This window comes from Panthera leo, chromosome A1 (assembly GCF_018350215.1).
Source record: "Panthera leo isolate Ple1 chromosome A1, P.leo_Ple1_pat1.1, whole genome shotgun sequence".
NCBI classification, from domain to species: domain Eukaryota; kingdom Metazoa; phylum Chordata; class Mammalia; order Carnivora; family Felidae; genus Panthera; species Panthera leo.
In genome coordinates this window covers 22,032,440-22,060,183 of record NC_056679.1, presented here as the reverse complement: position 1 = coordinate 22,060,183, position 27,744 = coordinate 22,032,440, and the positions used below count along the sequence as shown (strand labels likewise).

General features: G+C 37.2%; 1 protein-coding gene across 6 annotated transcripts in view; it reads left to right on the top strand.

Annotated features, from left to right (window-relative positions):
* FNDC3A (fibronectin type III domain containing 3A) overlaps positions 1 to 22,951 on the top strand; it is a 143,240-nt gene extending 120,289 nt beyond the window's left edge. For all 6 annotated transcript variants that reach the window (XM_042914279.1, XM_042914352.1, XM_042914116.1 and 3 more), the window contains 12 exons: positions 708 to 846; positions 1,510 to 1,578; positions 2,398 to 2,516; positions 4,108 to 4,213; positions 4,301 to 4,476; positions 6,193 to 6,306; positions 7,201 to 7,350; positions 7,452 to 7,735; positions 7,835 to 8,047; positions 10,330 to 10,496; positions 12,832 to 12,959; positions 20,424 to 22,951. In XM_042914279.1, coding sequence (XP_042770213.1) covers positions 708 to 846; positions 1,510 to 1,578; positions 2,398 to 2,516; positions 4,108 to 4,213; positions 4,301 to 4,476; positions 6,193 to 6,306; positions 7,201 to 7,350; positions 7,452 to 7,735; positions 7,835 to 8,047; positions 10,330 to 10,496; positions 12,832 to 12,959; positions 20,424 to 20,738 — 1,980 coding nt within the window. In that variant the 3' untranslated portion in view covers positions 20,739 to 22,951. The remainder of the gene's footprint in view (positions 1 to 707; positions 847 to 1,509; positions 1,579 to 2,397; positions 2,517 to 4,107; positions 4,214 to 4,300; positions 4,477 to 6,192; positions 6,307 to 7,200; positions 7,351 to 7,451; positions 7,736 to 7,834; positions 8,048 to 10,329; positions 10,497 to 12,831; positions 12,960 to 20,423) is intronic.
* Positions 22,952 to 27,744: the final 4,793 nt, after the last annotated feature.

The window sequence follows — 27,744 nt, the reverse complement described above, 5'->3', positions numbered from 1 at the left end:
CAGGCATTTATTTTCTCACAGTTCCTGGGGGTCAGGAATTCAAGACCAGCTTAGCTGGGTGGTTCTGATAGAGGGTTTATGTGAGGTTGCAGTCAAGATGCCAGCTAGGGCTGCAGTCACTTGAAGGTTTGTCTGGGGTTGAAGGATTTGCTCCCAAGTTCACTCAAGTGTTGGTAGCCTTCATTTCCTCTCTGACTGTTGGTCAGAGGCTTCAGTTCCTCACCAAATGGGCTTCTCTGTAGCAAAGCTACACACTGTGATTTCTGCTACATTGTATTAGAGGCAAGTCATTAAGTGCAATTCAAAGGGAAGAGGAATTAGCCTTTATCTTTTGAATAAAGGAAATTCGAAGAATTTGTGGACATCTTTTTAAAACCCAAAGAATAGTAAAAGAATACGTAAATCAAGCTCATCAAGTATCATCAGATTATAGCTTGTTCCTGTAATGACTCTAGTTTAATATCAAACTGTTACAGACTTACACCTGTATCCCCAGAACTGGCTCTCAAAGGGGATTGATTATACCTGAATATTCTTCATATATGCTGAGTCCCTGTTGTAGACATTCTCATATAAACAGGCCATCACAGTCTGAAAACTTTTACTTTATCATTTGATTGAGCTTATCTCTCATCACTTTGTTCATTAAGCCAATATCATTAGGTATCAAATATCAATTATTTTATGTCTTTGTGTTTTCATCACAGGTTATTGCTTACAACTCAGAAGGTAAAAGTAACCCAAGTGAAGTAGTAGAATTTACTACATGCCCTGATAAACCAGGTGTACCTGTGAAGCCATCAGTTAAAGGAAAGATACATTCACACAGTTTTAAAATAACTTGGGGTAAGATATGTGTATTTGTACATCATTACTTTTATATTTGATTGTAATGATTTGAATATTAGGATAATTTTTAAGATAGTTGAGTACAGTTGTTAGCTGAAGCAAGTTTAATTGGAAATGTGAGAATCATTCATTGTTTGAGGATCTCTTTTGTAGAAAACTTTACACTCACACAAATACAAAGTTCATATTTGATACAGAAGAACTTGGAATCTGTGGTAGGACTGTGAGCAGAGACAGCACTGTGTGAAGTGAATGATTACTGAAATTGTAGCTAAAGTCACCTGGGTCATCCTGGCTCTCCTGAGAAATGAAAATCACTTTTACTCATTTAAAACAAACATTTGTTAGGGTGCCTGGCGGGCAGAAGAGCGTGTGACTTTTCATCTTGGGGTCATCAATTCAAGCCCCATGTTAGGTATGGAGAAAACCTAACCTTAAATAAGTAAAACTTGAAAAAATAATAATTATTATTGAACACCTTATATACTATCTGTTGCAAAATCGATAGATTAATGAGATGCTGGTATTAATAAAAAAAGCACTGCGGGTGATTCTTTTTATTTTTTAAGCAATCTTAGGTTTGGTATTCCACTTACTAGGATTTTCTGTCATTTTTAACCTATGTATTTTGCCTAATACCACTTTTACTTCTTTGGATAGACCCACCAAAAGACAATGGAGGTGCAGCCATTAATAAGTATGTAGTGGAGATGGCAGAAGGTTCTAATGGTAAGAATAACTATTAAAAATTAATAGATTTATACCAGTATGCCCCTACTCTTCATGACTGTACATTTTATATGATCTGTTTTCTTTCACTCTTAATGTTTTCCCTTTGTTTATAGCAGTTAGAATTTTGCCTGTTATGATCCACTTTAAGTTCTAATCTCTAGAAATAGAGTGAATCAAATGTAAGAATGCTGTATACCTATATTATTACTTTTATTTTTTTAGTTTATTTCTTTCTCATGAGTTTGCCTTGCTCAGTTCCAGTATATCTAAAGTTTTCTAAACTTTCAGTTAGATATATAACCAGACATGTCAGAGAAAAATTAACTTCTAAAATTTAACTTACATTATACTAGTTTTAGTAATATTTTCTGTGCCTCATGAACTTAATTTTTGAATAACACACGTAACAATCCATATTTCTGTGAATTGAACTGCTTCCTGCAAAATAATGTCTTTTAATTAAGACTAAACTTCCTGTGGTATTGGTTCTTTCTACTCTTTGTGTGTTATAATGTTATTACTGGACCAGTAAACACATTTAAAATGCTTAATTAAAAGCAAATTATCAATGTAAGCCAAAGTCTGTAACAGAGTTACAGAGATATTTCATTTCAATAAAGCCATGCAGATTCATCTAGGAAGCTGCACACATAAAGAAAATTAGGTCATTTCCAGGAAACTCAAAACAAGCTTAAATTGTTTCTGACAAATTACATAAACACTTACTTAGTGAAGCTAGGATACCTGCCGTGTCCATGATACCCAAATGTTAAACATTACCTCGTAGCTGATTGAACATAATTCTTCACCTTCCAGGAAACAAATGGGATATGATATACAGTGGAGCTACTAGGGAACATCTTTGTGATCGACTAAATCCAGGCTGTTTCTATCGTTTACGAGTTTACTGCATCAGTGATGGAGGACAGAGTGCGGTAATACTTACATCTAGATTTTTTTTTTCAAGTTTGGGTCAAATAAGATGGAATCACCAGATGCCACCTCAAATGTTGAAATGTATCCAAAGTAATTTCTGTAATTTAGGTGATTAATTTATAGTGATCAGAATATTCTGTAATTTATAGTGATCAAAATATTCTAAAATAGTACATGGCTTATAATCAGTATTCAGTGAATATCTATTGTCTGGTTGTTGTTTAGCTTTGCAACAACACATATACAAAAATACTGCAGAAAAATTTATAAAGGTAAATTTTAGGATGATGTTCAATAGCCATACCTAACAGAAATAAAAATAAAATAATTGTAGACTGATTGCTCTATAAATTATGTGTATCAGGACAAACCATAATCATTTACTGTTTAAACACAGATTCTAGTAATTACTTATTTCAGGAAAGTTGGCAATTATTTTTATTACTAGAGAATTTATCACTAACCTAAATGGACTTAAAGTGTGCCATTGATTATATATGAGATATTTGTAATGTTCTAGAGAGGTAATTTTTTTAATAGGAGTGGTATTTTTTTAATGAGTTTAAGAATGGTTTCGTGGAGCATTAATAACTGTCATTATTTTTCAAATGGAATTTAATGCAATGAAGTTACCTTTTTTTAAAAATGAATTTATAAGCATTTTGTTGAAAATGGAAGTATTAGGAAACTGCATGCAAGTCCTACCCAAGAGGCTTGGGATCCAATTGCTTCACTGTATCTAATAAGAACATCTTCCAGGATTAGAAAGAACAGATCCCACCCCAAAAACAACCCTAATTTTCTAATACAGTGATATAGCATTCTCATATAGGATACCTTTCTAAATAAGATGATGACCAAATATTTATGTTTGTAAAGAATATTAAGTGTAAACCTTAATACAGTGCAGTTAAGGATATGGTACTGAGTGCATGTCAGTGTTTGTAAAAGAAGTCTTTTAAAATAAAACTAAACGATGCACATTTTTTAAATAACATCGAAACCAAGATAATACCAAATACCTGGAAAGATACCAAGCACTTGAAAAAGTTAACCTGATTTTTGAATTATTTTTAGGTGGAAAAGAAAAAGGAAAGATTTTATATGCATATATGTATATTAATATTTAGGTTAAAAATACAATATACAGTTAAAGTAATGAAAATAGTCTAAACCTTCTGAAAACATGGCAAACAGTATTTACAGAATATGAAAACATCCTTAGAAGAGATTTGTGGATCCATTTGGATGAGATCAAAAATAATCTTTATTAGTCCAGTAGGTTTTGTTGAAGGTTATTTTTTTGTTGTTTTTCAATTATGGAAAGATGATGAGTTTTTTGTTCTTTTTTTCTGGTAACTTTCTTTGTATATAGTAGTCACATAATATGTGTCTTTATTTGTTAATATAAAATCAGAGTTTTAATGATTTAATTGGGTTCTTATTTTATTTAGAACTTTATTCCTTTTCAATTGATAGTCAAGTAGAATTTCAAATTATTGATGCAGTCTTTGTGTTCGTGTTATTTTTCTTTAACAAAAGCATTCCGGTTGGGGCATTTTTGTTTTGTTATTGCTTTTGTTTTGGCAGGTATCTGAATCTTTACTTGTGCAGACTCCAGCTGTGCCTCCTGGCCCATGCCTCCCTCCCAGATTACAGGGTAGACCCAAAGCAAAAGAAATACAGTTACGATGGGGTAATTTTCATTTTGGTAATAAATTATAATTGAGTTAGTACTAAATATATTCCTTTTGTTAAATTGAATAAATCTTTCCACCTTTAGGACCCCCTCTGGTCGATGGTGGATCACCCATTTTCTGCTATGGTGTGGAGATGTCTCCTATAGAAAAAGATGAACCCAGAGAAGTTTACCAAGGTTCTGAAGTAGAATGTACAGTGAGCAACCTTCTTCCTGGAAAGACTTACAGCTTCAGACTGCATGCAGCTAACAAAATGGGGGTAGGAAGACTCTGCTGATTGAATTATAATCACAGTGGTAGTTCACAGAACATACATAATTGCATCCATTAGTTAGCCATTTTGCTTTCAACATGTGACTCCAAATTTTACAGTTTTTATTTAAAAAAAAAATTTTTTTTTAACGTTTATTTATTTTTGAGACAGAGAGAGACAGAGCATGAACAGGGGAGGGGCAGAGAGAGAGGGAGACACAGAATCGGAAGCAGGCTCCAGGCTCTGAGCCATCAGCCCAGAGCCCGACGCGGGGCTCGAACTCACGGACCGCGAGATCGTGACCTGAGCTGAAGTCGGACGCCCAACCGACTGCGCCACCCAGGCGCCCCTTCAAATTTTACAGTTTTTAATAAGCCTATATTGATAAATAAGAGAGAGGTCTGTATATATGATAGTTATTATAGAATCTCAGTATTTTCAAACCCCATTTATAATTTGTGACACTCGGAACTTTAGCTGGGTTGAAGTTTGCCTTTCAGGTGATGCTAATAGGGTTTACTTAATAAGTTAAAGAGTAAGAACAAAACTATTAGATGAAATACTTTGGATAATTAAGTTTTTTGAGGCTGGTTATATACAGCATTTATTTCATTTGGCTACTAATTGTGATTCATTTTTTGCCTAAGGAAAAGATAACTTCTATTTTAAGCATTTCTGGCTTTATGTGACTTTTTAAAAAGTATTCTCTGTGTATCTGTACAGTTCCATAAAATGGACAAAACAGGTGATATCTCCATTGTACAGCTGAGGAGGCTGGGGCTCAGAAAAACTAAACATCTTGTCCACAGTCACCCAAATAAGAAGTGACAGAGATAAGCCACAGATTCAGGGCTGTCAGACTCCAGAGCCAAAGCCCTTTCCACTCAACCAGGACATTTCTCATCTCTGCATTAAAACAGATTCTCTCAGGACAAAGCAGTAATTTCTTGTCTTAGTTGAATAACATTATGTTTCCTTACTCTATAATTTCACAAAATTAAACTGCCAAGTCTCTCCCCTCCCATTACTTCATATGTTAGTGAACTTTACTATTTTATGTCCCATTCTCCAACTAAGTTCAGTATCTGTATCTCTAAACTTATCTTAAAATTTCTTATGTCAGTCCTTTTTGGCAGTTCTTACATAAGTCATAGTGTTCTGTCTGAAGTTATCATCTTGTCAGCCCCACAAGGCTGCAGTACACTGGGATAGCATCTTTAATACTTACTTAATCTGTATTTTCAGGATTCTGATAATTTGTGACAATCATTGTAAATAATTTGCTTTCTGCACTTCCAGAGAGTATACATTTTATACCCTTTTTAAAGCTATTCTAAATTTTAAGATATAATTTATGCCTACCATTTTTCATGCCTTTAATTGGTATCCTTTCCTTCACTCCTCATATAATTTCTCCTGACTTGTTCCATGTACCTAATTCCCTAATGCCCTGCCCTTCTTACAAAATCAGTCATGAAGGAAAAAGGAAAAGGAACAAGAGAAAAAAGTACAGTAAATGAAACTTAAAAATACCTGACATAGTAACTTCCATAATCATTAAATCTTTTTCCTTTCTACGAATGCTTTTAGAGTTCTATTATGACCAGTCAGTCTTGAAGGAGAAGGATTATGTATGCACTTATTTATGTATGTGAATATTTATGGAGAACTGTGCAATCTGTGGGTGAAAAATGAAAATCCTGGTTATGTTTGTTTTTCTAGTTTGGACCATTTTCAGAAAAATGTGATATTACTACAGCCCCTGGACCACCAGATCAGTGCAAGCCCCCTCAAGTTACATGCAGATCTGCAACTTGTGCACAAGTGAATTGGGAGGTACTGTAATTCCCATTGACTTACTCTCTTAAATAATTAGAATAGTTCATATAAAAGAATAGAGATACTATTCATTTTTTTTAAGTTTATTCATTTATTTTGAGAGGGAGAGAGAGAGAGGCAGGGAGAGAGAATCCCAAGCAGGCTCCTCATTGTCAGTGCAGAGCCCAATGTGGGGCTAGAACCCACAAACCATGAGATCATGATCTGAGCTGACTGAGCCACCCAGGGGCCCCGAGATACTATTCATTTAACCTCCTAAATCATGCAAACAGTAAGGCCTACTTAAGTTCATGTGTTATAAAGTGAAATTTTTGCTTTGAAGCATTTAAGTAAGGTATATTTGCATTACAAGTATATGGTTTCTTGTTCATGATGTGCTTTGTATTTTTTCAAAGGGTTTGTCTCATTACCAAGATACTTAGCCACTGGTGAGCTTAATGTTCAGAACAAACATTCATAGGGATTAGTATAATACTATTTCTCTTGTATTTATTATTTCCACTGTGTTTTATTATGTACAGTAATAATCAGTAATGATAATTAAATTTTCAGTTTCCTTTGAAATTTAACAAAGAAAATGTCCTTACATGATTTAACATTTATATTACTTAAGAGAATTATATTGAAGTATATTTACCTTAAAATTCTCTTTCTAAAGTGATTTAGTCATATTTCTACTTATAATTGAAAACAAAGTTATATTTTTTGATCAGTCTTAAATTCAGGTGACCTTAATGAATAAAAATGTAATATTAAACAGTTTTAATCCCACTTGAACATTTCAAAGAAATTCAAAAGCAATTCAGTTTGATATGTGCAGGTAAAGAACATTTGTGCCTAAAAACTAATCAGTGTCAAGACTTAAGACCTTTTCCTCTTTTTAATTTAAAGATCCCTTTGAGTAATGGAACAGATGTCACTGAATATCGATTGGAGTGGGGAGGCGTTGAAGGAAGTATGCAGATGTGTTACTGTGGGCCTGGTCTCAGTTATGAATTAAAAGGACTTTCACCAGCAACCACCTATTATTGCAGAGTCCAGGTAAAGGTGGTCCGGGCTTTGTTACTCTAGCCAGATTTTTGTGTTCTGTGAGCATTTTGATGGTCATGTTTTTTTAACTTACGGGCTCTGTTAATTTGTAGGCTCTGAGTGTTGTGGGTGCAGGCCCTTTCAGTGAAGTAGTAGCCTGTGTGACTCCACCATCAGTTCCTGCTGTTGTGACTTGTCTTCAAGAAATAAGTGATGATGATATAGAAAATCCTCATTATTCACCTTCTACATGCCTTGCAATAAGCTGGGAAAAGCCTTGTGACCATGGTTCAGAAATCCTTGCCTACAGCATTGACTTTGGAGATAAACAGCCCTTGGCAGTGGGAAAGGTTACAAGCTATATTATAGACAATTTGCAACCAGATACAACATACAGGTACACTCTAAAAACTATGTTAATTTTTGCCTAGACCAGAGAGAAACTCTAAATAGAATAATCATAACCGAATTTTTTTTTCCTTAATGTGGCACTTAGAATACGGATTCAAGCCTTGAATAGCCTTGGAGCTGGTCCTTTCAGCCACATGATAAAATTAAAAACAAAGCCCCTCCCTCCTGACCCACCTCGTCTGGAATGTGTTGCCTTCAGCCACCAGAACCTTAAGCTGAAGTGGGGAGAAGGAACCCCAAAATCACTGTCAACAGATTCTATTCAGTACCACCTTCAGATGGAGGACAAGAATGGAAGGTAGGTGTTTGTAATTGGTTCTTCATATAGTTTCTTAGGTCTTAAGTGTATAAACTTCAATAAAAAGTAGAGGTAAACAAAATAAATTTTCAAAAGCAAGGTTAGAATTTTCATAAGAAATAATTTTAAGTGTGCTATTTTCAAAACACCAGAAGATATAATGAAGATTTCCCGTTTGTAGCTTGTGAGCGGGATGCTGAGAGAAAAATTAAATTGGCTATTCTTTGGCTCTCTAACCCATTTAACTCTTTCATGTAAAAGAAACATAATCTTTGCTACAAAACCAGCTCTTCAACACTTATTTCCAGCAGAGGCCGTTTTAACAGTACATGATTAATTGGTGTAAGGCCTCTGAGATCTTTGCGGGCACAGGTTATGTCTCACTTTCTTCCGCACCCGTCACAGGACCTTCACACTGAGTCAGTATAGTTCATTTCCTCAGTGTCAGATCTTGGTTAGACTCAGAATATTAGCCTGTCCCCTCGCTACTCAGGTTCTTGTCTATGCTGCCATCCTTTATATTTTCATTATATCCATGCCATATACTGTCCTACTAAATCATGCATTTGAATTATAATGTTACTCAAAATATTTGTAGTATAAATTATTCAAATGCAAATCTGAGGCTGTTTACTGACATTATATCCCATGTAAATAATGCCATATATCCTCCAAAGGTGTTACTGTAATATTTTAAGAATTCAAATTTTGCTTTTCACTCAGTTTATAAGAAACAATTTGCATACCTGATGGATTCAGAGTACTAGAAGTAGTTTTTCCCAAGGTTTTCTCACTTTGTTTTTTGTATTGTACGTGTTTGTATCTTAATCAGACATTCATTAATGGAATATTCATGGTAATTGTACATAAGTACTCTCAGAAAGACTTCTACATTTAAAATAACATACAGAATTAAACATACTGTATATCCAGTAAGAGCATTACACAGAGCCCACAGTACTGATCATTTTCTATGCCTCTATGAATGTTAGTCAGCCTTTGTTCTTGGCAGAATTTTATGTACATTTGTAAAGCCCTATCTCTAGAAGGAGGTTCTTTGCCACAGATTTTCTGTGTAGCCATTTATCTTTAATGTATGTTATTATCATTGGGTGAATTCTTTAAATTAGTTTCATCCCCTTTCTAGCATTTACAATGCATTAGGGTAATGCAAGAAGGTTTCCTGGAAATGGATCTAATTAATGTTTGTTGGAAATGGAGTAGAATAAAGATTTCCATTATTATTAGGCTGTATTCTATTACAGAATGTTAAGCTTAGTTAATATTTAGCATCTGGAGAGTTGTAGGGTGTGAATATGGCTGCTGGCTGTGGAAAATATATTTAAGAAACCTTTTATGGTGTTGTAAGTTTACTATATAAATTTAATAAATCAATTTAATATCTTTAGTTATACTCTTTACCTTTGATTTCTCACAACTACTTACATTTGCTGTGGGATAATATCAGAATGCTATTTCAGCTGTTTCCTGACTACAGGTTTTATCATTGTTTCACTTTTCCAATAGTGGTTGCAACTCTTTTTTTTTCCCCTATCCTTTAAAAAAAAATTGGGAGACTAAAAAGGCCAGGCTTATCTAATTACTGCTTCTTAGAAATACTGTTACTTCAGGTCATTAACTATTTCTTCATTTTTAACCTTGACTGCAGTTTTCAGACTCTTTAGAACTATGTGAGCATTCCATTATTCATTCCCCAATTTCCAAAAATTTTTAAACAGCCAATCAAAAATATTGGGGAACATTGAACTTATAGGTGACATATATGATGTTAAACTTTCCCATCAAACAGTCCAGGTGGATAATTCATGGCTAATTTTATATTCTTTCATACTGCTATGTAAATCTCTAGAAAACATCACCAGTCATCTAAAATTATACCTGGAAATTGAAGATTTTCTTTTTTATAATAAATTATATGCCTAAGACTGTAATGAAAATTGTCGTGTTCTGAGTACCTTTAAAAATGTATCTTTAAAAAATGGCAATCAGAAATGAAATTGTACCAGAAGCCTGAAAAGTTAACAATGATTGGATACAAAACTTAACAATAAATTTTCAGGGAACCATGTCAAAATTAGGAAATTTACCAATCCTATGATTTTCATCATCTGATGAAAAAAATATTTATTTGGAGTGACATTAAAGTCTAGGAGCAGTTTATACTTCTGAATAGTGTCCCAGCTCTACTTTTTTAGTAATTTTTAAAATTTTTTTGTAGTGTAGTCAAGGTTTATTTTTAATAAGAGTCATTTCCATTTTAGGTTTGTATCCTTATATAGAGGTCCATGTCATACATACAAAGTACAAAGACTTAATGAGTCAACATCCTATAAATTCTGTATTCAAGCTTGTAATGAAGCAGGGGAAGGTCCTCTCTCTCAAGAATATATTTTTACTACTCCAAAATCTGTCCCAGCTGCCTTGAAAGGTAAGTTATACATCGTTATTTTTTTTAGTAATAAATTTTAAATGGATGTTCATAAACAATTTTATGTGCTATTATTACATTTTATTGTCCAATATGTGTCCAACATAAATTATAAAAAAGAAATTATATAGACAAGCCTATCTACTGAGAGTTTTACTCAAAATAGAAGCTCTTTTATCTAGCACATTGATACTCAGATGAGCACTGGGTTTTGTCACTATTTTTAATAATCTAGCATAAAAATACTAAATTGAATAGATATACTGGTTTTCTAATAGGGTCATTTAATGTTTCTGCTGTTGTTACTAAGGAAAAAAGTCACAGGGGCACCTGGGTGGCTCAGTCGAGTCGGTTAAGTGTCCGACTTCAGCTCTGGTCGAGATCTCACAACTCGTGAGTTCAAGCCCCGCATCATGCTCTGTGCCAACAACTTGCAGCCTAGAGCCTACTTCAGATTCTGTGTCTCCTTCTGTCTCTGCCCGTCCACCACTTGTGCACTGTCTCTTTCTCTCTCTCTCTCTCTCTCAAATAAAAATATTAAAACAAAAAAAATTTTTTTTTAAAGAAAAAAAAATCACAAACTCAAATTGTTTTGAGTTGTTACTGTTTCATTCGTTCATATTTCGGGGAGAGAGCCAGGTTGTCTGTTAAGCATAACATAAATACATTCTTAGTTAAATTGAATTATTTTTTTAATGCTTATTCATTTTTGAGAGAGAGACAGCACAAGCAGGAGAAGGGTAAAGAGTGAGAGGGAAACACAGAATCTGAAGCAGGCTCCAAGCTGTTGGCACAGAGCTCGATACAGAGCTTGAACCCATAAACTGCAAGATCACGACCTGAGCTGAAGTCGGACACTCAACTGACTGAGCCACCCAGGTGCCCCTAGTTAACTTGAACTTTTAAATCTTAATTTACACACTTTCAGTTGTATGTACAAATATCTTTAAAATTAATTTTTAGGGGCGCCTGGGTGGCTCAGTCGGTTAAGCGGCCGACTTCGGCTCAGGTCATGATCTAGCGGTCCGTGAGTTCGAGCCCCGCGTCGGGCTCTGTGCTGACAGCTCAGAGCCTGGAGCCTGTTTCAGATTCTGTATCTCCCTCTCTCTGACCCTCCCCCGTTCATGCTTTGTCTCTCTCTGTCTCAAAAATAAATAAACTTTAAAAAAAAATAAAAAAATAAAAAAAATAAAATTAATTTTTAGATGGGTTCTTGTTTTTTTTTGTTTTTTTTTTTTTTTTTTTGAGAGAGAGAGCGAGCAAGCAGGGGAGAGGATCTTAAGCAGGTTCCACACTCAGTGCAGAGTTCAACAGGGTGCTTGATCCTGTGACCCTGGGATCATGACCTGAGCTGAAATCAAGAGTCAGACACTCAACTGACTAAGCCACCCAGGCACCCCTAGAAGGGTTCTTATTTTAAAACGACCCTGACTGGGGCGTCTGGGTGGCTCCGTCAGTTGAGCATCCAACTCTTGATTTCAGCTCAGGTCACGATCTCACCATTTGTGGGATCAAGCCCAGTCTCCGGCTCTGCACTGACAGCATGGAGCCTGCATGGTTTTCTCTCTCCCTCTGTCTGCCCCTCCCCTGTTTGCTCCTTCATATTCTCTGTCTCTCTCTCAAAATAAACCTTTAAAAAATAAAATGACCCTGGCAAGGATTACACTTTGTGTATTTAGCCACAATCGCTAACATTCCTCACACGGAGGACAAATCACACAGATTTCTAGTACAGTTTCCTGGATCATGTACTTGAAATATGTCATTTATTAAGCAGATCCATAGTTAGCAGGACTGTTCTTGACAAACTTTCTAATAATGTTGATGGAGTTTTACTGAGTCATTTTTCTGTTCTCTCATCCAGTTTAGTGTGTACTAGCCTTAAGAAGATTGCTGATTTTAACCCTCTATATCCCAACATGGAGTGAGACAGTCTTATGTCAAGCAGCTAGGAGTATTTTTCAACTTACCCTCTTAGGAGATTTCTTAAATTACAAAATGTCATGTTCTAGTTATGCCCTTAGAAGCATCATTGACGTTGTTTTAGAATTGCCATAACCTCTCTATTGGCCTTTTAGCTCAATGAAAACAGTGCTTCCCTTGACAGATCCTTTAGTCAGTCTGGCCATTGTGGCACCCGTAAATTATATGGCCTGGAGATAATAAGAATGGAACATTAACCATTTCTCTGCAAATTTCAAAAATTCATTGATATTTATTTCAAGTATTAACTGGGTTTTAAATGTTTGTTGATTTTGATTAAAACAAGTGTCTGTGTGATGTGCCAAATTAAAAATCAAGTAGAGTGGATTTTATTTGTATTTGTTCTCTACAGCTCCCAAAATAGAGAAAGTAAATGATCACATTTGTGAACTTACATGGGAGTGTTTACAGCCAATGAAAGGTGATCCAGTTATTTACAGTCTTCAAGTTATGCTGGGAAAAGATTCAGAATTTAAACAGGTATGTGCTAAAATGTAATTCTGTGCATACTTATTTTTATTTCTCATTTTAATGCACTTGGCAATGCAAGATTTGACTGTCTTTCTCTTCTAATTTAAAAACGTTTATTTAGTACTTACTGTGTTCCAAAGATTAGTAACTACACAGTATCTCAGGATTCAAAATATTTTAAGTGTGAACTACATATTTAACAGATTATTCATTGATTTGGCAAGAATGTATTTAACTGTATGCCAGGCACTCAGGGTATATAACGCTGTACAAAAAGTTCTTGCCTCTGTGGAGCTTACATTCAGTAGAAAAAGAGATACTAAAAGCAAATGTATCTTATATTAGATATAATCTATATCAATATATCTTAGAGAATGATAAGTACAGTGGAGAAAAAATAAAACTGGGTAACAGGAATAGGCTGTCATTGCAGGTAGAGACAGCTAGTACTATTTCATACAGGGCAATCAGGTGACAATGGAACAGAGACCCAAAGGAGGTGAATATGGGGAGAACAGTGTTCCAAGAAGAGGAAGCAGTAGGTGTGCAAAAACATGCTTGTTAAATTTAATGAACAAGGAGGCCAATGTGGGGTTGTGTGAGCAATGGGAAAAATAATAGATGAAGTCAAGTAGTTAATGGTAAAGGGGGTCTGTGAGTGGTATAAAGATCACGTAGGGCATTATAGGCCATACTGTGACTTTCACTCCATGTAAAGTGAGAAACCAGTGGAGGATTTTGACCAGAGTGGTCACATGATCAGTCACTAGGTCATTTTGGCTAGAATGGGACACAGGTAGAAGCAGAGGACATTAGGGAGGCTTCCGTCATCATCATCATCATCATATTACTACTACTACTATTATTATTATTATTATAATGCAGTGTTGTAAATATGGCAATATTCAGTCATTATGGAAGCCTAGCAGAAGTGTCACCTACATGGCTGAGAAATTTCAAAGATGTCTTCCTGGTAGATGATGAATAGCGATGAGATGAAGTAGGAAGCTGCCAGTGTTCACTGTAACTTTTATAAAGAAGTTGTTTTTATGCAACTCAAAAGCCTAATTTCTATAAACACTGCATCTGATTCTCCGTTTTCTGTGTCAACCTTCTTTATTTTTAGTGCTCTTAAAAGTGAGGTTGTTTTGAGTATCTCGTATTTTCTTTTCCCACTAGAAAATCAGTCATTCATCAGTTTTATTTCAGTCTCATACTGTTATAGCTATTAGTAATAGAATATTTATCTTTTTTTCTTTAAAGTTTATTTTATTTATTTTGAGAAAGAGCACGAGAAGCGGAGGGGCAGAGAGAGAATTCCAAGTAGGCTCCATGCTGTCAATGCAGAACCCAACGTGGGGTTCAAACTCACAAACCCTGAGATCATGACCTGAACTGAAATCAAGAGTCAGGCACTTAACCAACTGAGCCACCCAGGCACCCCATAATATTTTTTCAATATAGATCTAATTTTCTCTTTCAAGTTGTAAGTATAGAAGTGCAATTTCTTTTTTTTATTTTTTTTATTTTTTTTATTTTTATTTTTTAATGTTTATTTTTGAGAGAGAAAGAGAGTGTGAGCAGGGGAGGGGCAGAGAGAGAAAGGGAGACACAGAATCTGAAGCAGGCTCCAGGCTCTGAGCTATCAGCACAGAGCCCAACGTGGGGCTCGAACTCAACAAGCCGTGAGATCACGACCTGGGCCGAAGTCCAGCGCTTAATTGACTGAGCTACCCACGTGCCCTTAGAAGTGCAGTTTCTTAAGTGAAATTACAAAAGGCTCCACAAAGAGTCAGATTAAATTTGGCATGTGATTGTTTTTCTTTATTAAGCCATCTGCAATTGACATTATAATCAGATTTGAATATAATTTACAGATAAGCAGGTTTCCTTCCAAGGAGGAAGCAAAATTAATATTACAAAAATGTAATTGCATTATATGTTTAAAGGAAATAGGGACCCCAGATTTGAGTAGTATATGAATTTTAATAAACATACCACTACATGAAACAGCAATGCTAGTTCTAATTTTACTTAAAAGCTAAATCAATCCTGTCATCACTTTGACTTACTTTAGATTGTAAGCATGCTATAAAACTTAAAATACTGATTTCCTTAGAACATCATCATATATATGCTTATCTGAATCTCTTAAATGTTGATTGACAAGTTATACTCCAAAAGTTTGAAGGGTTTTTTAAGAATTCAGGTTCATTCATGGAATTTAATATTTTACATAAAATTTATTTGATAATCAATACGTATGAATTAAATACTATGTTTAAAGAATTATGGGGGGTGGTTATGGTATTAATAGGTTACTATTTTGATTTTAAGAAAGTTGTTTAGAATATAACAAGCAAGCAAAAATTTTATAGTCATGACATTTTACATAGCCAAACAAATAAAAGGTCATGATAAAGATAAAACCTATTTTACAAAAAGGAATGATTTATTCCACCTGGATTTCTGGAATATTTTCTAAAAGGAGTGCCATTTAAGTAAGAGGAGGCATGGTGGCACTGGTGAGCTTAGAAGGAACCATGAACTTAAGTGTGACTTGAGTAAGACTCGAGAATGGAGTATGTGGCTAAAGAGGCCAGGTCCTGGTGGGTCTTATTCCACAGCAGTAGGAACAGCTGATGTTTTTAAGAAGGGATTATTATTTATAAGTTGGGGTTGAGTTTCTAAACGAGCCTATAAAAAATCTGTTTAACCTATAATATTGCTGGGATTGGGGGTCTAGAAGCAAATTTCGCCTGGCAGCAAGTACTTATGACGCTGGGCTAAACTTAAAAGTTTGGGACAAAGAAGGGAAGAATAGAAACACATTGATTTTGTTGTATTCTTCCCTTTCTTCATCCCTCTTTGATCAGCTTTAAGAAAACCCTTTGCTGCCTTCTTGCTACTCCGTGCCCCTTTCTGTAGGACCTCACCTAAAACTGCCCCTTTCTCTACAATACACTGTCCCTCTGACTCGCGCCTCCATGTCTGACACACATCATAACTCCCATATACACAGGATAGCTGACCTTAGTGGCATTAGGAGAAAGACTATTTGCTTGGGAAGATTCATACCAAAGGCAAGTATCTACGGGTTCTGTAATCCCCTCAGAGGTGTATACATTTTTAAAAGCAAGGAAATGCTCTTTTACCAAAATGACATTTCGAATAGTGTAACAGATGATGTAAAAATACTGGGGGACAATAGAGTCACTTTCACAACAGATCAACCAACCTGGGAGTCTGTACCTAAGACACTTTTGTGTCACAGCTCATTATGTTGCAAGTACTAGGAAAACCAACTCAGACTGGTGCAATCAAGTATAAATCCTCTGAGGGAGATGCCTGAAGGTAAGCAGGCTTCAGGATTCTGTGATTCAGAAGCTCAATGAAGTTGTCAGGGGCATGGTTTTTCTCATAGTCTTCAGTGGCTGCCCGTAGCCATAAGGAACTTACTGTCCCTCATTCACATTCAGGGAAAAGAAAGCACTTAGATTGCAAAGCCATTCCTGAATGAATGACTGTTTCAGGGTTTAAGCCAACCAGAGGCCTCCTCTGGAGTTAATGAGGCCAGCTTCTCCCAATACATGGATTGGATAAGGGAGAGTTTGATACCCCATCAAAAATGTTGGTAGTGTTGGGAGAATGGATGCTGTGACAGTGGCCTGTTGGATTCTGTACAACTTCTTTTATTCTTTAACTTCTGAACTTACATTCCCAAAAACTGCTCCTCAAGTGGCATACAGACCTCATGAACCTGAATGTCATAAGAGCTGGGACCATGATTGTTTTCCTTTTTTGTTGTTGTTTGTTTGTTTAAGTTCTAAGTGGTACTTATGCACAATAAACTTAACTGCTCTGGAATCTCCAAGTTCACTTATAACTCCCTCAGCAATAAGAGAGGGGAAGGATACAGACAAGAGCTATGTGGCTGTCTACATTCATTAGTTTTAAGGGGTTTTTACTGTTCTCTTTATGTATTGATCACTACGAAATAAGTATCTGCAATAGTATATTCACAGATTACAGAGGGTGACATGACAATATGTAACAAATTACATGGCAACATATGCCTTACTATGTGTCATAAGGAATAATTACTTTTAAATGTAATCAAATGCATAATAACCTTAAGGAAAGGTTTAAACAAATCTGTACTCGGCCTAAAAACAATGTATTGTTAAAATCATTGTCTAATACTAACTGCTATAAATAATATATACTGTGCATATTACTCAGGATAAAATCAGATTGTGGATGTGTAACATCCACAGAAAGTTGAAATAGTTAAACAAGATTGTTCCTTTATAATGATAACTTCAGAAGTGGTTATCTTTGATAGTAAAAATGTTCACTCATCCTTAAAAGATAACAAAGGACTGGGGTACCTGGGTGGCTTAGTTGGCTGAGCGTCCGACTTTGGCCCAGGTCATGATCTCACAGCTTGTGAGTTCGAGCCGCGCGTCAGGCTCTGTACTAACAGCTCAGAGCATGGAGCCTGCTTCAGATTCTGTGTCTCCCTCTCTCTCTCTGCCCCTCCCCTGCTATGCTCTGTCTCTCCTGTCTCAAAAATAAACATTAAAAAATTAAAAAAATAACAAAGGACTATTTTATATTTTTGTATGAGTACTTGGTGAATTCATCTAGCCAACCAAATAGGCTTTTAGAATGTAGATACGGAGAGAAACTGGTTTCATTTTTATTGGCCCCTGTTCTACAATTGTTATTTTCTTCATGCTGTGACATATTCACAAAGCTAAAATAAGGGCAAATACCAATTTATGAAAATCTAAACTTTCTTTAAAAATTTTCCTGTAAAATTCTGTTGCAATTGGCATACTGTTTCAAAGTTCTTAGCTAAACATGCACAAACATCATAAGCTTAAATTTAGTATGCATTTCTCGATTAAAATGCAAAGTGAAAACCATAATCTCTTACCTGCCATTTTAACTGTAAATCTGCATTAATATTTGCCATACTTATCCTAAAAAATGGATAGTTTATTGATAGCAAATATAAAGAACTCTTTTTTTGTTTTATTTTAACTATATGTAATTATAAGTCATCTGTGAGTAATAGCTACAGGCCAAAAATTACGAATTTTTGAGTTTTACTTGCCCTTTTCTGTTTACTAAGATCACAACAATCTTCCCTTGTCAGTAGGAACTGGGGAACTGGAAATGGTGTTTTTCACTGTAATTTTTATTTCTCAGTCTCAGACCTAACTAACCCTCCTTATCTCAAGCTTCAGTCTTGTTTTGAATAGCTTCACTTAGATATATGAACATTTTTATAAATTAGCTTTAGCAAGTTTATCTGTTTTCTTCAGTCCTGTATCTGCAGTCACCTATAAGATGGCTCTTTGTTTAGATATCCTTCTAACATCTGAAACACAAAATTGAAAACTTGACCTCATTATCTTCCCTCCCAATCTCTCCTCTCCAAACTCTTCACTTCATCATTGTCAAAAATACTAACATAGTTTTGGTCCCCAAGCTTTTTTGAACCCTTGAAAGAATTTTTTTTTTTGCCTGCCAACTTATTCAAATAAAAATCATTTCTAAAAGCGATCCATAAAACTATACTAAAACCTCATATCCCTGTGTTTTCATACAAGAGCCCCTATCCTGCCCAGCTCCTTCAATCCCTCATTCAGCTTTATGATTAAGAGTCCTCAAACACTGTTTAAATATCACATAGATAGATAGACAGACAGATAGACAAATACCACGGTTTCCAACTAGTGTTCTGAACATATTCCTCCTGTTTGTCAAATCTGTTCACCTATCACCCTCATACCATTTGTTGAATTTTTTCCTGTAACTGTATTACCATGCCCATTTGGAGACAAATGGAAAGTAAAGAAAATTTTAAAGACAAATAAATGCCACCCATTATATACATATGACAAATACATATTTTTTATCTTTACTATTTTGGGCTCATCGTATGTGTACTTTTTGACACTGCTTTCTAATACTGTCTTCTGATTTACTGACGTTACTCCTTTTACCGCGGTTCAGACATGAACATTACTACATTTACACCCCTTGTATTGCTCATCTGCATCCTCAGAACTAATGTATATTTATCATTTTCTTTGCTTCATCATCTAAGTCTTACTTCCTTCAGTAAAAGCTCCTTTATATATTCGCAGCATCCACTGATACATTTTGACGTATACATGGTCAATAATTCACTAATCTAGCGTCCTTTACCTATTATGTGCTGGATTCCAAAGACACAAAATGAGACAAAGCTCTTACCTTGCTCCTTCGGAAGCAAATCAATACGTAAAAATTAGATTTACAACATAGATACAAATGAGGCAGCTAAAATTGCTTGAAAGAATGCTACCTCAGGTTTGGGTTGATCCAACTTACAGCCCCACCAACTAGCTGGAAAAACTCAGTTGGGCAGTCACTAATGAGCCTTGGTTTTCTCATTGATAGAATGAGGGAAGGAACTCATTAGTAGAAATGATAGCTTCCATATAGTTCTTTTTTTTTTAATGCTTATTTTTGAGAGAGACAGAATGCAAGCAGGGGAGGGGCAGAAAGAATGCCTGACACAGGGCTCAAACTCACGAGCTGTGAGATCCTATTCTGACCTGAGCTGAGCTGAAGTCAGATGCTTAACCAACTGAGCCACCCAGGGAACCCCGATAGTTTCCATATATTGAACATGTGCTATGTGCTGGGCACTGTGCTAAGTGCTTTCACAAATACTTGTTTCATTCTTATAATTACCATACAAGATAATATGCTTACTGTACTAAGGTAACTGGTCTGAGATCACATGGAGTGTGAAGTAGCAAAACAGTGCTTGGACCCAGGGGTGATCAGTTCCAGTAGATAACACTGAATCATTAGCACACTCTCTTGAAAATCCATGGCATTCTATTCTTGTTCTTTCCTTTCTAAGGGATGGTCAGAGGAGTTGAATTTTAACATCCAATTCTGTGTTTGTAAGTGATTTCTTAAAGTTTATGAAACAATTTGCCATAGACACCTATAGAAAGTTCCCCTTATTCATTCATTCATTGTTTCAGCAAATGTTTGAAATTGACAGAAACCACTTTTGCAAAGATATAATGAAGGAGCATGGTTTCTCTTCTCATGGAATGGTTTCACAAAAGTTTGACTTCTTACAGTTGAAGAAACTAGGGAAATGCCCGTGGGCTGAATTAGCTTGTTCTGTAGCTACTTTGGAGGCAAATCTCTCCTTAACTGGTCTGTAAGTTCTGTGAGGATGGATGTCACATCCTCACTTTTCCAGTTTCTCTTGCCCTTAAACGGTGGATAAGCTCTTTAATGTAAAGTTAGGTATTTTTTAAATGTCATTAAAAAGTTTAAAGGAGTGGCATTCCACTAGCTTTCATGTCAGAAATACTTCTAAAACTAGCCAGTTGTAAAATAGGTTTTCTGCTAGCCTTCACACATAATCCTTCTTTACCATCTTATTAACAGATTTACAAAGGTCCCGACTCTTCATTCCGGTATTCAAGCCTTCAGCTGAACTGTGAATATCGTTTCCGGGTGTGTGCCATTCGCCAGTGCCAAGACCCTGTGGGGCATCAGGACCTAGTAGGTCCCTACAGCACAACAGTGCTCTTCACCTCTCAGAGGACTGACCCACCAGCCAGCACCGACAGAGACACTGTGGAGAGCACGAGGACCCAGCGGGCGCTGAGTGATGAGCAGTGTGCCGCAGTCATCCTCGTGCTGTTTGCTTTCTTTTCCATTTTGATTGCCTTTATCATTCAGTACTTTGTAATCAAGTGAAAATATAACTTTATTTTTTAATACTGTATTACATTTTATTTTGTCATGTACTAAAATTATTTCTGTATTGCTTTTACAAAAACAGTGGCATTTAGCACTGGCATTGAGACTATAATACATCATTTTTTGCCATTTTCAATGCTTATATCATTAGGTAGAGGCTGGCACCTTATTAGAATGCAAGCCACAGAAATAGCAATTTTTGGTTTTTTGGTTGGGACTTTTTTCTTTCCTTTTTTTTCTTTTCTTTTTTTTTTTTTTTACATGCCTTCTTGTAAAACATATTTTCTAAGAGGCAACAATATATAATTGGTATATTGACCAGTCAGCATGAGTGTAACAGTGACAACCTGATCTGTTTGTTTTAAAGATATTACCTAGTGAAAAATTCAAAATGATGAAAATTTACACTAACATGCTATAAAAAAAAAAAAATGTTAAAGTCTGATGCTGTGAAAGCAATCTAGTGCTATATTTCTACCTCCTCATTTGTCTTAATTATTTGGTAAGTGGGATTATGATGAATAACTGGAGGGGCTTAGCAGACAAAAACTGGATGAAAGAATATGCATGAAAAAAAGAAACTTCTTGTTTGATAAATGTGGAGTTCTTCATTACAAGTATATATTCATGAATTCACAGATAAGTCACTTAAAGAAAGCACAGACAGTTTACTTGGCCTAAAAATATTTTAATGTTTACTTAAAAAGCACCTCTTCAAGTCTTGAGAACATGGAAGAGAACAGAGGGCTTATAGATACTTTTTAAAAAGTAATCATACTCAACTCTGAATTTCAAACCTACTTAATTTGGTATTAGTGAGCCTTTGAACTATATGTGTGTGTATAAGGACATACGCACGAACATATACGGCATATATATAAACTATACATACCAAGTATAAACACACACACACACACACACACACACACACTCCATGTATCTGGTACAGGCTAATTTTGAAGAACTCCCATAAGTTTTGCTGCTTCTCCCATAACTACTGCCATCACCATCAGAATTCATAATCAAACCTAACCTTTTTGTTTGGGGCACCAAATCTGAAGACAAAATTAATTTGCACCAGTAAACTTCAAGCTGCTTTCTTTCTTGAAAAACTAATGTTTAATGTAATGTCTGTCTGGATACTGTTCCAAATTGTTGATTGCATGTGGTTAATGTTGCATTAGAGCACTTTGCAATTGCATAATTCATTAATGTTTTGTGAGCTTGCATTTGTGAGTTATTGGATGATCAGATTGAATTTTGTCAAGTATCACATTGTACATCTTGCATAGATGTCAATGACTGCCAGTAATAATAGTTTGTAATGAAACTATCTAAAATTCTTGTTTTATCACATCTGTTATCTGTAAAACACTTGTAACTAGCCTTTTTAATTTATTATTTGAATTTTAGGATAGTGAATCACTAATTTTTAGTTGCTGAGGGTAGCATTTTAGTGATTACTAAGCACTTCTGTCAGTCTTTGAAAACAGGACCTATGTTTTGTGCTTTGAAGATCTCTGAAGAATTTCTCTTATATTAGAAATGGGCATGTATTGTAATTGTTTTATGTCAAATGATCTGTGCTGTAGAAAAAACATTAACCTTTGTTCAAAAAAGAAATGGATAAACTTGGCCTTTCCAAGTGTTAAGAATGATCTGTCACTATAATATACTGTATGTTTACATTTTATTTAAATTTAATCTCATGTATAGGCTAACTTTCCCCCAAAACAACAGTGATTGCGATTATTTTCTAGAAACTTCTTAAAAGTGCCACATTTGGCAGTACAAATGAGTTTGAGTGTAATAGCCCAGAGATTTCTATATAGTTGAATGTCTAAAATGGTAAAATATGCCACTGTGGCAGTTACAGTGGCTTATGTTTTTCATAGTAACTCAAATGAACTCCTATTTTTGATAGTAAATGTCATTTAATAGTGTACTTGCCATTTGAGCCTCGCTGCAAAATCAGTGCAGAGGAGAAAACAATTTTTAATGTAATCTTGATTTTACCTCATATACTGTACATTCCAAAAACTCTAAACTTTTTAAAGATTATAGATACACTACCAAACATATCACCTTAAAATTGTATAAGGTTGAACTTCATACAAATGAAAAAGTATAATCTCATAAAAATACATAACTATGTAGCAAAAGTGTCTTTAAAATCCATGGAAAATAAAAGTTGTATCATTCTTTTTTGAGATATGTTTATTGTATTCATAAACACTCATTACTTGCCACTCGCTGCTTTCAGAGAAAGAAATGTTAAGTTCTCCCTTCTTGCAATGGTCTTACAACAGGTTTTTTTGTTTTGTTTTGTTTTGTTTTTAGCAGTATTCAACTCTTCAGCATGAGAAAACCCCCATATTCAAGAAGGTAACATCCAGTAGATTAAAGAATAAAATTAGAAGCTTTATCCTAGTGACTTGATTTTGTGCAAATCTCTAGATATCTTGCTTCCTTTACATATATAAGTAAAGCTGGCTCTCAGGTAAAGTTCTCATTGGAAAGGAAATCTCTGACCTCTCCATGCCTTTCCTGCATTCTTTGTCTATTTCCTAGTACCTTCTTTCTCCCACCTCCAGGGGCCTAGCACCTTCCTCATACTGGCACTGTCATCTGCCCCCAGGTCTTCCTCCACCAGGGAGTTCAACATGCCCACCTACAATACCATGCCAGAAAGCTCAACTCATGCCTGAGAATTCTTGCACGTGCCTGAAAGTTCTGTGTACCCTCTTACTTATCCCCTGTTAAAATTTCCATCCATAAATCTCAAATGGGGATGAACCTTTTTTTAAGCTTTTATTTAAATTTCAGGGTTGCCTGGGTGGCTCAGTCGATTGAGATCTGACTTTGGCTCAGGTCATGATCTCACGGTTCATGGGTTCGAGCCCCACATCGGGCTCTGTGCTGACAGCTCAGAGCCTGGAGTCTGCTTTGGATTCTGTGTCTCCCTCTCTCTCTGCCCCTCCCCGACTCGCACTCTGCCTCAAATATTTTTTTAAAAAATTAATTTCAATTAGTTAACATGCAGTGTAATACTAGTTTCAGGTAGACAACACAGGGATTCACACTTCCATACATCACCTGGTGCTCACATGTGCACTCCTTAATCCGTATCATCTGTCTAACTCTGGTAACCATCAGTTTGTTCTCTAGTTGAGAGTCTGTCTTGGTTTGCCTCCCTTTTTTTTCTCATCTTTGCAGGTACCACAAGTTTAAAATGTTAGGCTGGGGAAGAGCGATTTTGAATATAGGGACATCACTTCACAAAGGCAACTAAGTATGAATCCAGCCTTGAGAAGACTGATACCGATTAACAGTGTTGCATGTCTTTTTTTTTTTTTCCTGTGGTTTGGAAAAGGAATTTGATACATCATGTTCGAACTCCATGGGTCACATGATGGTCCTCACCATGAACATTCTCTATAGGAAGATCTCCTGTGTGTGGTGGCTTAATCAGACAGATTACAGAAGAAATGATTCTCCAAAACCTAAAACCAGTCATTCTGTAACCTAACCATTTACCATCAGTACAGGTGATGAGAATGCCTCATATTTTTAAGAGCTTTTCAAATATTCTGTTTTCATGTACACTTTTTAAAATAATGTACATACCCTCAAGAGTATCCCTTTATCTACTCATGGATCATTCTCTCCCTGACACTCTTAAAGGAGAGAAAAATACAATTAAGTTAAAAAGCAAAGTGCAGAATAATGCAAGCATTCCAGTCAGGGGTCCCACTCTTCAAGTCTCCTGCGTCCAGGCACCAGACAGGTGACTGAATGAGACTTCAGGAGATGCCAGCCCCTAGCTGTCAAGCCACTCCCAGCTTTTGGATCTTTGCAGCTGAGGTCTCAGACATCATGGAACAAAGACAAGCCATCCCTGAATTCCTGACCCACAGAATTAGCACGATAAAATGGTTGTCCAAAGCCACTGAGGGGTCAGAAATTTTGTTATGTGGTAATAGTTACTGGACCACATAGTTTGAATGCCAAAACAAAATCCTTGGCCAAATATTGGTTCTCCTCCTTCAGGGCACGCCCCCACCCCCACCCCCATACCGCTGAGGTTGGAAGAGGCCAGGTGACTTTGGCCAATGAAACAGAAGCAGAAAAGACATTCACCTCTGTATTCATCAGGGTTCAGTCAGGAGAACAGATGCTGCACTAGGTATTTAATAAGGATCATTTAACATTGGGCATCCGTGTAACAAGTGTTAGAGGACTGTAAAAGCAAACAGGTGACACAGAGGTAATAACTGCTGGGAAAAGCTGCCACTCTAGGCTGGAGACAAAGGAAAGATGTTGAGGGTATCAGAACCTACGAGGTTAGAGGAGGAGCCCCTAGGAAGTGGGAGCCAGACCTCTGAGGAGGAGCGGCTGCCTGACTGCTGCTGGAGGGGCTTCTGCTTGTGTCCAAAGGAGCTGGAGACTGAAGCCAGTGCTGCTGGCAGGACACAGAGCCATTGTGCGATGACACTGAAAGAAACTGGAACAGGAAGGAGCAAGTGTCTTCTCCCCCTGCCCTCCGGCCCCTCTGCTGACAAGCCTAACAGGGAGCAGGTGGGCCAAGGAGATGAATAGTTTACGGGACCCCAGGAGGGTGGATTTGGAGCCCGGACACTGCAGCTTACAGCTGGCACAGTCACTTTCAGGCAGAAGCATTTCATTTTCTCTCTTCCCCTGCCTTAGAGACGATGGGAGCATCATATGGAGAAGCCATATGACTGAAGCAGCCTAGAACAGTGAGCCACCAAATAGAGGTAACACCTCTAGACTGTCCCCCACACTCGAGACAGGCTCTTGGAGAGCAAGAAACAAATGTGTGAGATGTCAGGGCACTGGTCTTTGGAGGCTGTTAATTCAGGCAGCATAACGTGTCCTGCACTGACCACGCACCCCACCTGCATACCTGCCCCTTTATAGTGGGCCCACCCCCAGCCACCTGCGCTGGCGCAAGAGGCTGTAGCAGGGGGACAGGTCTCCCGTGAGGCAACAGTCTGCTTGCTCACTATGCCTCAACCCGATATGTCGGGGTCTCAGGGAGCTAACAAGAGTTCTGAGGGCATCAGAGACCACACACACATCCCACTGAAGGGCTTGGGAAACCTGACCTAGAAATAGCAACATTTTGCCCTGGAAAGGCAAATGGATTAGACTTTCAACAGAAAGCGATGGAAGGAGAACTAAGAGCAGGGGCACAGGTGTGGCGTCAGAAAGCATGCGATTTGACCAAAGAAAGAAGAAGATAGGGGCTCATCTGGATCCAAGGGAATCCTCTTTCGTTATTACTGTGATTAATAATAACCAATGGTTATAGAGAGATTGCGACATGCCAGACACTGGGCTAAGGCTTTATATTTTCTTGCTGGAACAACTCAATGAAGTGGTCCCAGTACTGGCACCCCTGTTTACAGGTGAGGAGTCGGAGGCTCAGAGATATTAAGTAACTTGCCCCGCTTCACCCTCTAGGTGGTGGTCTCTACCCCCCGAGTGGTGAGCTCTGACCCTATTTGCACACCCTCCATCTCTCAGCAAGGTTCCCTGAGGAAAGCCCTCCTACTGCCCCCTGCACAGAATATCTTCCCCAAAGATAGACTTCCTTCTATCTCTATCCCATCCCCTGGAAACAGAGTAAGAACATTCATATTCCTAATTCCTAAGACAGAAAGTTATGCCTCTTCAGCCCCCCAAGAGGTAAAAACAGCCAGCGATAACAACTCCGTCCCCCTAGAAGATGAATATAGGGATGAGGGTGCCCAGAAATGTTTCCTTGTTACTTTAGGTGAGTATTCCTTATTGTAGGACATGGCCACCGTGGGGCATTCTGACTGGGCCCAACTGAACCGTGAAGGGCAGCTGGTGTTTTGAAAAAATTGGAAGACGGGAAGGCAGGAGAAGAGTACTCAGAGGTAGTACTTGTAGGTCTTCCCAGATGTTGCAATTCAAAGCAGTTGCACCATAAACAATGTTTACAGTTTCCCCTTAACATGTTGAGGTTTTTGCTATTATGTGGGCCAGAGACAGAGACACGTGGCTTATGTGTCACCACCTCCTTAGCTTTGAGGGTAGTACGACACTTCAAGTAGGGGCTGCTTAGCTCTCTAAGTCCGGATGTGGCATCGTTGAGACAGCTAGGTGTGCTCCTGTGGCTGATGGATGCAGAAGATGCCACCAGCCACAGCATGGCAGACAGAGCATGGCAAGGGGCGTCTAACTGGGCCCAGAGGGAGCTGCTGCATCATGGGAGCCAGAATGGTCATTCTTGACCGGGGACTGTCGACTGGGGCTGAGAAAGGGGTACTGGAATCTCCAGGAGGGTTTTCCCCAAGTCCTATACCTTCTTCCTAGTCACCCTTCACAGGGACTCGCTCCCTCTCCACCACCGCCCTTGATAATCATCACCATGGTGAGCCTGTCTCTCTTGAGAAACAAGGACCAAGAGAAAATGGCTACAGCAACAGTCACAGCATGATAGGAATGTGTGCAGCCCACAAAGTCACGCTTCCATGTGCCCTGCCATGTCCCTGCTGTGTCAAGAGAAATGAGGATGGCCAAGGAAACATGAAGAGCCCCGTCAGGGGTGGTGACTTTCTTTTTTTTTTTTTTTTTTTCACTTTTTATGTGTATTTTTTTTTTTAATATATGAAATTTACTGTCAAATTGGTTTCCATACAACACCCAGTGCTCATCCCAAAAGGTTCCCTCCTCAATACCCATCACCCACCCTGCCCTCCCTCCCACCCCCCATCAACCCTCAGTTTGTTCTCAGTTTTTAACAGTCTCTTATGCTTTGGCTCTCTCCCACTCTAACCTCTTTTTTTTTTTTTCCTTCCCCTCCCCCATGGGTTTCTGTTATGTTTCTCAGGATCCACATAAGAGTGAAACCATATGGTATCTGTCTTTCTCTGTATGGCTTATTTCACTTAGCATCACACTCTCCAGTTCCATCCATGTTGCTACAAAAGGCCATATTTCATTTTTTCTC